The sequence below is a fragment of the Apteryx rowi genome, unplaced genomic scaffold, assembly GCF_003343035.1.
Source record: "Apteryx rowi isolate R43461 unplaced genomic scaffold, aptRow1 scaffold_158, whole genome shotgun sequence".
NCBI classification, from domain to species: Eukaryota; Metazoa; Chordata; class Aves; order Apterygiformes; family Apterygidae; genus Apteryx; species Apteryx rowi.
The window spans coordinates 466,127-478,568 of record NW_020447841.1 but is presented as its reverse complement, the minus strand read 5'-3'; the positions used below and the strand labels follow the sequence as shown (position 1 = coordinate 478,568).

General features: G+C 39.7%; 1 protein-coding gene across 1 annotated transcript in view; it reads right to left on the bottom strand.

Moving 5' to 3' along the window:
* The window catches only part of PLB1 (phospholipase B1), a 97,990-nt gene that overhangs the window by 51,089 nt on the left and 34,459 nt on the right, over positions 1-12,442 (bottom strand). The window contains exons 15-21 of the mRNA XM_026059479.1: positions 7,788-7,856; positions 6,898-6,978; positions 5,364-5,430; positions 4,348-4,406; positions 3,238-3,311; positions 1,784-1,827; positions 865-973 (exon numbers count right to left, since the gene is read on the bottom strand). Coding sequence (XP_025915264.1) covers positions 865-973; positions 1,784-1,827; positions 3,238-3,311; positions 4,348-4,406; positions 5,364-5,430; positions 6,898-6,978; positions 7,788-7,856 — 503 coding nt within the window. The remainder of the gene's footprint in view (positions 1-864; positions 974-1,783; positions 1,828-3,237; positions 3,312-4,347; positions 4,407-5,363; positions 5,431-6,897; positions 6,979-7,787; positions 7,857-12,442) is intronic.

Below are 12,442 nucleotides of genomic sequence, written 5' to 3'. Positions count from 1 at the left end.
TGATGTATGGGAGTCCATCAAATGTTGTCTAAAAAACTTGGGAAACTCCAGTTATTTTTGTCTGCTGGATGAGAGACATGAGAAGGCTACATTTTAAGCTACTGATGGAAAAAGAAAAAGCAAGACAAAACATTTAGCATCTACCAGGCACTAGACCACTTTGCAAACACAGCATAGTTACACTTTTACAAGCTATAGTAGAAAATATACTGTACTACAACAGAACAAGTATACTTCACTCCTCCCCAACATCACACTGATGCTATTGATACACATATCACTGTGAAGCATCCACGCATGTATCAGTATTATTACATAGCATCAAGCCACTGATGCATGTTTTATAAGATGTGTTCCCAAGGGAAAAAAGGGTTGATATGAATTTCACTGAAGACTCATTGTATCTGGCTCTGGTTAATTCCCAGCTTTGCCACAGACTGACCATAGGCAAGTCACTATTTTCTCTGCCTTAGTTTCTCTAAGTGAAATCTTGGTCCTACTGATATCAGGCTTTGAATATCCTTCACAGCCCTCCTATAACATGAGGATAATTTTTCTGTACTTCACCAAAGGGATGTGAATCTCTTTGATTAGTCCTTGTAAAGTACTTTGAGCTTCTTGGAAGAAAGTGCTAGAGAATGCTTTGCCATTGCTGTTATTTTATTTGACAAAGATTAGAAAAGCTGCAAAGTCCCCAGTGCATTTCTTAGCCTTTGTGCTAAAGGTGGGCTAAAGAAATATATTTGGGTGTGCCTATCAGCCTTACTGCACTCCTGCCAAAGTTTAGGGTTTGGACCATTTCAGTTGGAACTGAATTTTAAAGAAAAGTCAACCTTCTAATCAAAAAAAGAATTTTCTTCTTACTCTGCACGATCACCTGCCACAGCTTGGTTGAAGGCGGCATTATCTGTAGTCTCCCTTCCAGTGCCAATGGAATACCCTCTCAAGGAAGGATTGAACTCACGAAGAATATCTGCAGAAAAGAGTATCTTGAAACATTGCTTGCTTCAGCAGATAACRAATGACATTATAAAGATTAGACCTTAATAAAAGACCAGGTTTATCAGATACCTATCAAAAATAAACCTCTACGTACACTAAAGGTGGAGATTCATCATGAGACAACTATTATCTTGCCTTCAGGTTGCTCAGTTGCATGAATTCAGATGCTTGTGACTTAACATGACCATCTTGGCTAGCAATGTCGTTTTGCCTGGTAAGCAAGGCTAAGCAACCCTACACCCAGGAGGAGACTCTYCTGCTGTCACACGAACTGCAGAGGGGTTGGAGTCAAATCCTTTAGTCTGATCTCCCCAGACTTATTAACCCCAAAGACCTAGTTCCCTTAGGTTGCAAACAAGCCTTACGAACACCCTAGATCCAATAATGCCCCAGCCTCTAAACCTCTAAAGCATGTAAAATCTGATCTTGTAACATGATTCGGCTCCTACCTAAAACGACTTTACCTTACAGTCAAAATAGTTTCTTTAGGCTATGATCTAAGATCTTTGATTCATCTACCCCAAACACAGTTTGGGCAGAATTATAACCAACAGAAGTACACTGAAACAACCAAAACTCCTAGAAATTACAGAATACATTGTTATAGTCATTCACAACAAATTAAAGTCTGGCTATTAAGCAACTTTTGCTCAGCAGTCGACATTGAATAAGAAGCGATTGGTTCTGCCATGATGCACATTTTAAGTTTTCCTTCTTGTCTTTTCTATAAACTAATAGACAGCTCCACATATCTATCAAGTTTACAGAAAAAGGCACTTACTTGCTAGTGTCGTGACTGTGCTTATGTTTTCATTTCCTCCAACACTGTTAAAAGGAAATAAGCAAGAAAAAAATATTCCAAAATATGATGGACTTCTTAAGGTAATGGAATAAGTAAGAGAGCTCCCCCTTATGGTGTTTCTGTGTATATACACATATACGTAGACACACGCACACCCCCCCACAAGGTATTGTTTAACAATCAAAGAGAACAAGTCAAAGCAAGCTCTTTGTGTGCGTAGCAATGGGGTCACAAACATAGAGACTCTATCATAATCATTATATTAAAAACCCTGCACACTAACTGCTCATTCTATTCTCTCATGTGCTTTAGCACATATTAAATGTAGCAGAAAGAAATGAGAATTTTTAAAAACTGAATAATTTCCATCATTTTTGCTAATGTTATCCCTATTAAAATATGTATTACTTCCACTTGTAGTCAATACATCCATTCTGTCCATAACAACAAGTTCTAAAGGTAGATATTTTAGAGTGATAAGTATACTGAACATCTTTTTCCCCAACCCCACTCAGTTGGAAGACTACTACTAGACTGGCAAAATTCACCATCTGTCTGTGTGTTCTTTATCCTTCCTCATATTATAAAGTAATGCTATTATAACTGTTTTTCCATAAATGTCAGTGGAATATTATTAAAGACCAAAATACAAAAATCTGGATGTACCTCTATAGTATCCCTTTAATTTAAAATGGAATAGTTTGAAGCACTCTAGTGCCTGTTTAAACCTCTATAAAGCTGCAGTGTCTCACATGAGTAAGAAATGAGCAGAAAATCAGTTGGACAATGCAGTGCCATACAGCTGCAGAATAATAAATGAACATGATTGTCTGTCTGCAGTATGGCTTTTTGACCTAATAAAATGCTGCATAAGTAGAAGTCTGATAACTGATGAGCTATTCTGCATGATACAAGTAAAACTGGGAAAGGGTCAAGAAACTAAGGAATGTGTAGGAAATAGCAGCATAAGTGATTCCATTCTGGAGGCTGTCTGTAGCCCATTCAAACAAGACAGATGGGCAACATGGGCCATGACTTGAACAGAAGACAAGCTATAGAAAAGGCAGGAACAGAAATACTGAATGCAAAAGTAGTGCAACTGCACTGGGATCCAGAAATCCCCTTTGCAATGGCTACTGAGATGAAAGTAGAGAAAGGGGCCACCTTAACATGGACCTCATTTCATCCATTAATCTAGGCCTGGGCCAGTCATGCTACACCTTCCTCTAGATGGCCACTAGTTTCAATGTTTTCTTTATCACGAGCAAAGGTGCAAGCAGGTGCCTACATGCAGGGTGTGAAGTCAAACTCACTCTGACTCACAAGTCTGGATTTGTTACAAGAATAAGCAAGCATATCATAAGCCAAGAAAATGGAGATTTTCACCCCACAAAACAAAGGGAATCTGGTTGGGGGGAATTCTGGGGACTGACCTCCAGGAAATACCTCGGTACTGAGTGAGGACATCCAGAACATCATGGGGTTTTGATCCTGCCCCATTACCAGCCTACAAGCAGAAGAGAAGTGGAGCTCACCTTCAGAAAATAAGGCTTGCTACAGTACTTAGCTCTCCGACTGATCACAGCAAAAATAATTAAAAGGAATTTTAATGAGGCAAGCTACATAATCTTCCCAAAATATACTAGATCTCTGTTCTCAGGAGGATYAAGGCCTGAGGATATTTCAGCTCTGCTCCAGTGATTTATCCTCTTTTATCAACTTCTTGATTAGATCAAGTGGCAGAAAAGCAGCTGAGAAAGTTCAAAAGGTTCAAATAACTCTAAATTTACATAAGGAATAAATAAGATAGCAGTGTTCTGAATGTATAATTTATTATAATATCCCTTATGTCATAAAGCAGTACAGTGATTTTCCTACTTCCCACTCCCAATTTCCTTGAAAAAGGAGATTACAAGGATTTAATGTAGCAATTAGTACAGAATATAAGAAACATGAATTACAATATGAGCAGCGAAACAATCACTGATCGGAGAATCACAGCCAGTCTAGGAGTAACCATTATAGATAGTCTAGAAACAGCGTTAAAAAAATTCTCTAGATAAGTTACACTTAATATACTTGATGATCTACTGTAATTTGACTCAAATATTTAGTTAGTATAAATGGATGTGGCTTTATAGACTTTGGTAGTATATCTATATACATTAGCTGAAGAATTTGTTCTTTCTATTTACGCTGCTCACTGATAGCTTCAAAGGCAAATACCTGGGGAGCTGCCTAGAATCAACAATGCAAATCAAATGTCGTGGGTTCACTCTAGCAGGGTGTTTTTGCTGCTATACAATCTAATCTTGCAGTTTTTCCTTGTGCAGCACTCTTGTGGACTTTACATGGGAACTGTGCACACATTAGACCTGTGAACTGATTAGTTGTCAGTCAAGGTGGAGCATGGAAAAGAATGCATGAAAAATGTGTTTGGCCCATTAGGGCAGAACTGTATGCATTCACTCTCTCTCTGGTTAAAATTCAAAACTGCTTTTTTACTACTTGCTTAAGTGAGTTACTCAGTGATCTTTACTTACTGTGAGTGAGTCTCCCAGGGCAGCAATCACCTGAATATCTGCCGGTCTCAAATTATGAACTTAAAAAAAACATGGTATAAGGGAGGGAGGGAAGAAAGGAAACTTCAAATTGTGGTGCATATCAGAACTTTTCTTTAGGATAAGCATAAAGTGTTGCAGAAACTGTATTTTAATATTCATGATTGTATCAACTTAGAATGACAGATACTGACAGTCATCAAAACAGAAATGACCCTTTGTACCATAGCTGCCCATTAGCTACAGTGACAGGGGAGGCAGCAAGATTTCACTCTCATATCTACTCTTATTCAAACTTGTTTTAAGCTATGAAAATAGCTAAAAGGCAGGCACAGCTGCAGTGACAGTGCAGAGTGGAATTTTTAGGATCATTGCAGCTTCTGAAAGAAGACAAATGCACCTGGGACAGGATTCCCCATGACTTTTTTGCTTGTCTGAACTGACAAGAGTACCCAGTCCCTACTCCATACTTTGCCCAATAGTGTGGCTATCTTTAACTGATCATTAAGGATCATATTTCAAATTAAGCTCCACTTCAGAGCAAGCATGGAAAGACATCCTATTTATAAACAAGGCTACCTGAGGGAACTTGGAACCAGTCCTCAGGAACTCCTACTCTGACAGATCCCAAATTGCACAGATACCTAAGAAGGTCCACAGTATGCTTTGAGATCACCGACTGGAGGAGCTGGGGTTATATGCAGCTTTACTGCTTCCACACACAGTTCAGCTGAAGTATCCAGCTCCCTCCTGTCTTTTCCACTGTCACTTTTTTGTTCATACATGCAGGAAGCAGTTGCATAAGCTTTCACTGTCCTTGAAGGAAGACTTGAATCTTGCTATATAACTATTTATGTTGCTCAAAAAAGCATTTTAAAGACACAATAAATAGAATGCACTGCTAAAGAAAAGTGCACCTTTCCTAACCCTAACCCATCCTTGTTCCCCTTCTCTCATCAGCTGAAGTGGTTCTACAATACAATTGCATAATGCTGTACCTGACGTCGGGACTGTATCAGAGGGACCATGGCCTGAACAGGGAATACTTGTTCCATAACTCCTTTCCTGGAAAGACAGACAGTGTAAGACTATATCAGACCCTTTATACTCTGGTTGTGACAAACCATTTATGCCCCAGAGCACTAGGTTAATGGATTTTCCACGTACTTTGTATACATCCACCCAACTCAGACCTTCCTCAGGCCATGCCTACAAGTGCCGCTTTTGAGGCAGGCACAGGCTTAATCTGCTAAGAAACTGCACAGCCATATTAGTGCAGCACTGCCCTACCTGTCAGCAGGGCTAGTTATTTCAGACTCCATGTCCCGCTACACCCAGCTGCACAACTTTGTGTGTGCCTGTACTCCAGGCTTATTGAGGTCACATCTTTCTGCTAAAGACTTCACGAACATCCCTGGACTATCCCAGCAYGAAACTGCCTTTGCCAGCAGACCGTTTGCCTGCCTTCTCTGCATGCGTGACTGGGCAGCTGGGCTCATTTCCAGGGAAGTGCTGGGCTTATGTGTGTTCCAGTCTCTCTGTGTGCTCCAAGCTCTACTGTGAGTGAAGATGCACAATAGTACACCAAGGTGAGTGGACCATGGCACAAGACCCAAGGACATGCACTCTCTCCAAATTTCTCCATGGCAGGTAGGTTAACTTGCCTGAGGAAACTCTTTGCTGTCTTGCCCCATTGCTCCAGTTTATCTGTTTTTCCCGCCCCCCAAAACAGTGCTGCTTCTTATCACCTCACATCATAGCTATTACTGAAAATCAGATTAGTAGGTAGTGTTGCCCCATACACAGGTCTATATCATAACTAACAAAACAGATCATTATGTTAAAATGAGTGGAGAAATGTACAGTGCCACTGCAATGTCATATTCGCCATTTTGAGTGCAGATACGGTCTAGATACCATATCTAGGGGCATGAAGATGATAATGCTTCATCTTCATGCATTATCACCTCCCTCTGCAGTTGTTTGAAAGCACCAAATTCTGCTCAAAAGCAGAATACCTCATGACTGAAAAAACATGCTTTTTATCTCTGAACAACTGCAATTATCTCTTGAAAAACTAAAAAGAAAAATCCTTTGTTCTTCTGTTTTACTAACAGGTAAACTAGATTAAATCGGACCCACACAGTGGTGTCATGTTGATCTGATCTAGCTTCCTCCACAGCGGGACTAAAGGGCCCTGTTCTCACTATTTTCTTATCACAGGAAAGTTAACATTGTTATCCGGAAGTTTAAAGAAAGGTTCTTAGCCATGAAGACAAGACTTCAGGCTGACTGAAGACATCTAATTTGATTCACACTCTACAAATTCCATCAAGAAGAAAATGTGCCATTATGTGTCTGACTATTTAGTAACGCATAAGCATGGAAATAAAGAGTTTGAGCTCTGTATTGTTTTCCCCAGTAACATTGTTTGATGAGACTACACCTACAAAATGTAGGTGTACTTCCACCCACCTGCCCCACCTCCCTGGAATACACTTAGTCTGTGTGCTACAAACAGGCTTACTATACCTGAAATGTTTCTTTGGTGTTTGACGTCACTGGGAAAGATGAGTAGTTACTATTCTTGTATGTGAACAAATATGGATTTTCCTACAGAGGTAAGAAAGTATTTTTACCAACAGTAGCAGAAATACACTCAGCTGATGCTGAAGTCTTCTAGATAGGTTTTCCCCAGAGAAAAAAAATCTATATAGCTTTAATTTTTCAATGAACATTTCACTAGTGAAGTAAACCGAGTTAAACCCGAAGATTAAGTACTGGTAAGCCCTAGGCATAGCACTACCTCTTGCCTGAAACCTAACATCAAACAAAACAGATAAATCAGTTTCTGTAATGCTTTAATTGCTGTTCAGTGAAGGTTTTGGATGCCAGTAATATTTTATCACTATCAAATTACTGAAGTCAGTGCTTAGATGCAAAAAAGCTCAAGAGCCTGTTGCTCGAACCTCAGAGATGTTTAGATCCTGAAGACAGTACAGCTCTATTAACAGCTACTAGGACTAAAATAGTCAAATCTGACAGAAGACAGAGCCAAGTCACAGACAGCCCAAACTATATAAAATACGTGGACTCAATTTTATTGCTAAGACTGATTTTAATACTGATGTTTCTCTGATATTCACAATCAATAAATTCAGATTAGCTGATCATCTTTTGAATCAAAAAAAAAATCTGACGCAGTAAGATGATTTAACTAAACTTTGTCAAAAGTTCTTGTTTTCAAAATTTCATCTTTATAAAATAGTCTGTGTCAATGAACTTCAGTAATGATAAATTTCTAGCAGTGGGAAAGTTCACATTCCCAAAAACTTCAGAATAAGGCAGCAATATCTGAAAACTTGGAAATTCTGTAAAGAGTAAATAAATAAAATCTCAAAGTGATAAGGAAATCCTTTTACCTGAGATGGACACCAGACCTGAAGCATTTTTGTGAAATCATAAGGCTTCTTCTGTCCAACTGGCTCCAACTGGAAAAGGACAAAGCACAAGAATTTTACACATACTATGAGGGCGAAGGAAGGGAGAGCAGCAATAATTCAAAGGCTTTAGTGCCTGGAGTTTTCCATCAGGTTCATATACACTAAAAACTTGTTTTGTTTATGATGAATATTAATCTATGCATTACTGCCACATGTATATCTACAAAACAAGGAAGTGAAAACAAGGCTGCTCACATGATCTGACYGTCACTCCATCATTAAAGCTGCCATCCACACTAACACATCCACTCTCTGGCAACGCTGGCCCTGTAAAGGTTCTTCCCACCAGGCACTGATTTTATATCACATAATTTTTCTACTTGCAAACAAGTTATTATTTATCAGCTCAACCATGGTAACTATGGACATCCTCTAGAGGAACATCATAGCTTAAACCATCTCCATGATTAGTTTTCATGCTCTTATGGTATGTAGTTTAAACTCCGCTGAGATTAACAGGTCAGTTTTACTTCCCTGATGGGTTGGGTACGAGCAAGCAGAAGAATTCGTCTGACAGGTAACAACTCTTTGCAGTAGTCTCTCTGTTATCCCAGACCTCATCTGTCACATATTTTTTGTCTACCCCTAGTTTGTGAAAGCCACGCTCACTAGCACTTGAGAAAGGCATGGTTAGAAGTCCTTTCTTCATCTTTCTGCAATGTGTGGTTCTAATATAAAAATAAACAAGAAATTTATGGACTTTTGTGGAGGAGAAAAAGCAGCTTTTAGCAAATTGAAACTCTGAAGAAAAACAATTTTATTGAAGCTCCTCAGAAAATTCAGGTTTGACTCAGATTATACTTTGAAGGTTTGGATAAGTCCACACTGCTTTACCTGAAAAGTCGAAAGCACAAGATCCCCAACATAAATGGAAAACCAAAAATCTTCTATTTCGTGACACATTCATGCTGCATCAACTCTTTCCTTCTGTCTTGTGAGCACTATATTTTTGTACTCCCTGTGCTGCAAATTTATTTTGCAATAAAGTCAGAAATATGGAATATAACACCATAAATGTCTCACACAAAAATATGGAATATAACACCTTAAAGGTCACACACCAATTCTGTGATGATTGTAGCTTCCTTACTAAAAGCTTGCTAATTTATCCCACTTTCAGAGCTGTTTCTTTATCTACCTTTTTATATGTGTTAGACAGTAACAGAAGTGCACTCCAACTCTGTGTAGAGGATTGATAATACTCATATTTGTTGGCCTTTGTTTCTCTTCCCACAAGAGGGCAAGGGGATTGTTATTAATGAAAAATTATGAAATGACTCAAAACTCAATACTGACAACACAAAGTGGTAAATACTATGAAGAATCTTTTCATCTGTTCATGCACCTTGCTGGGTGCTAGTTAAATTGCAATCACACTCAAAAGAGTTGGGCACCGTTTTAGATTTCTCAGTGAATCTCTGCTCAATGTGCATCAGCAGCAGCTGCTGCTAGAAAAACAGACTACATAAGAAACATGATTGAAGGCACTGCAAAATATGGCAATAACAAGCTTGACGTCACTGATACATTCTGGGCAGGAATGTTATATTCTATTTTGGTTGTTCCATCAAAGACAATAATGGAAAAATTCAGAGAGAAGYAGAGAAGAGATTTACAGAATTAGATATTCTTTAAAAGAGGCATTTGAAGAAACTGAGACTGCTTTTTTTGAAAGATAGGAATAAAAGGAATGCCACTGAGATCTGCAAAATAAAGCCCTAAAGAAAAGATACAGTGGGAGCTGGTACTTCTTCCCTGTCCTCATAAGACAAAACAAAGTAGCTATTTAATGACACTCTTAAAAGGAAATATTCTTCTTCCAGCACAGAGTTAACCCACAGAACATGGGACCACAGTGGTTTCTCTTGGCAGGGAATGAATATCAAACAAGTATTACACACTTATCTGCTGCTGGGAGCTGGGTGAGGAGAATGAATTTCTCCAGTAGGCAATTCTTTCCCTGTCACTTGATGGCACTGTTTCCTCGGGGCATGGGGGGACTCACAGCTCCCATGCAGCTCGTTTCTCATGTGGCAAAGGTGCAAGATCCTGGTCATAGGAAATCAGGCACTGACTCTGTATTGCAGCCTGCCAAAATTTAGCCCTACTTCTAACACACCTGCCTTATAGACAGGTTCGCATGCTGGCACGATACTCTAATGCAATGGTTTCCAAGGCAGTGTAAACCACTGAACGCAGAAGAGATGCATGCACAGCCTCCGGAGGGTGCTGCTCCCATTCAGGTTCTTGCCTGGTTTCAGTTTGTTTTTTTCCTGTTCTGTAGGATGGGTTTTTTGTGGTCTTTTCTCTTACACAAAAGGAACACAGGAGAAAAAGCAGCTTTGTCTAAAGTCTTTACACACATGAAAGGAGCTTTGCCTCTAGATATATTTCCAGAGATAAAATTGTAAGCATTTGCCAAAATTAATCAGTCAGACTCTCTGTGGTAAACATCAAAGTTATCTAAATAAATAAACAGCCTCTCTCAGCTTTTCCCAGCTACTCAATGGCTTTTAGCAGACTCTTCTCTGATGTCTGTAGTGCAAGAACCACATTGCCCCTAATTTACTAAGAATGCTTCASTATCCACCTATGTCTAAGACAAAACTTTAGCACCTGCCAGCTCAGCTTCTTTCCACGCAGAGCGAATTTCAGTTCTACTTGCCAACTGCCACTAGATTTCCCAGGTTTTACCCTTTGGTCAGTCAGCAGGTTATCATTCCACAAGGGAGGCTGGTGCCAAGACTCAAAGCGAGTGTGGCCAACATAAAGACAGCCTGGCAGCCAGCGGGAGGAGGCAAATACTTTGGATGCAGTTTTTGTGTACCTCCTCATACTGCTATGTTTGCTGCCTGACTTGATCTGCCACGATCTTGATCTCATATCAGTTCCCAGTGATGCTTTTTTTTTTTTTTTTTTTTTTCCTGGGGAGCGTAAATAGTTAGCTGCTATTCTTAGCAGAGCTACAGCGTCTCTTATCAGGTAAGTGAATCTGCCAGCACTTTTTAAACTGAAAGCGTCTTTCATATCATCTGCTCTTGCGCAACGGCTGAATACGATCACAGGYAGGTAGGTAATAAACCTCGCCAGGGAGGTGCCTTTCTGACAATCTCCAGTTTTCCTAGGAAAATTCCACTAAAGAAAGAAGGCAGGAAAACAGCAGTGGAAAAGAATTGTCAAGGGAACTCTACCATTCCTGCAGCCTCTTTTCAAACCAGAAGCTACATGCGGTTTTGCCACATCTTGCTCTTCCCCCAGATCTCCTGACTGTCCCCTCTCTAAAGGTGCCACCGGACAGTTAGGTAAAACACTGAAATAAAGCAAAGTTGGTGTTTGTCTCCCCTTATGACAATTTTCTGGTTCTGGTGAATCCCTAGTGTGCTCAGTTGCTGAGACAGTGTAACTGGCCCCCAACACTCCTTGAAAGTAACACTTCATTTGGCTTATAGTATTTTGCCACTCGCTTCCACAAAATGCTCCCAGGTGTTAAAGTGACAACAACAGAGTAACACGCCAAAGAATGGGACACTGAAGGACACAGCCCAGAGGATTAAATAACATCAGGGCAGAAAAGGGGAAAACATGCAGAAAAAATGGTGAAGCAGAGTGAAGAAGGAAGGCTCTTCCAACAGCAGAAACTGCAAAGAAAAAATATCATCTGAATGGACAGGAGGAGTTTCTTGCAAGAAGTGTAAGAATTTGAGAGGAGGAAGAAAAATCAGTGTCAGGTTAACTGAATGTGCCTGCATGAGTTGTTAAACTCCAGGAATCAAACCCCAGCCCTCTTCCCTTCTTTAGAGCCAGGATTTTGAGGAAGCAATATAACAGTTTCAGAATGGGGATGATACTATCATAATTCCTTGTAAAGAATGTGAGGTGCCTAGCACTGTCATTCTGCATAAACTGATACCTGAAAAGCTGGGCATTAAGAGGTCACGGAGAACTATAGGCTGGACTTGAAAAAAATGAAAGTAAAGCCCATTAGAAGCACATGAACTCTCCTAATTGCAGAGACTGGTAAAAGAGAAGGACAATACTCAAAGCTGGAGGACAGGTTCTGGTTGATAAGCCCTGAAAAACATAGTAGTTCAGGCTGATCTATTGACATAGGTAAATGAAACTCAAATTCTGATAAATCTGGTTCAGTTGACCCCAAATATTTCCTGCTGGAAAAGCACAAAGTGGGATAGCAAACTGGCAGCACTGTGGTCCCTTTCCTGTAAGAAGTACTGATTTTCTGCACTATCTGAAAAAAACATTCAGCATTTCATTTCAAAAATTTGCTGATGAAAATATAGTGGTAAGCAGATGTAAGGAGCCATTTTTCACATCAGTTTGGATGTTCATACTTCATGTGACTTGCTTCTGACTAGGTTTAAGATTTATAACAGTTAGTATCTGGGGAGGATATGCCATCTCTTTGAATCGTTTCACAGATCATATTTAAGTGATGGTAATAACTGTGTGATCTAGGTAAATATCACCACCACTGATGGGGACACTAAGACATGGGCAGTTCAAGTAACTCACCCAGTTTCTTACAGAGAACTTAGAGACACAGAGAGACTATGTTT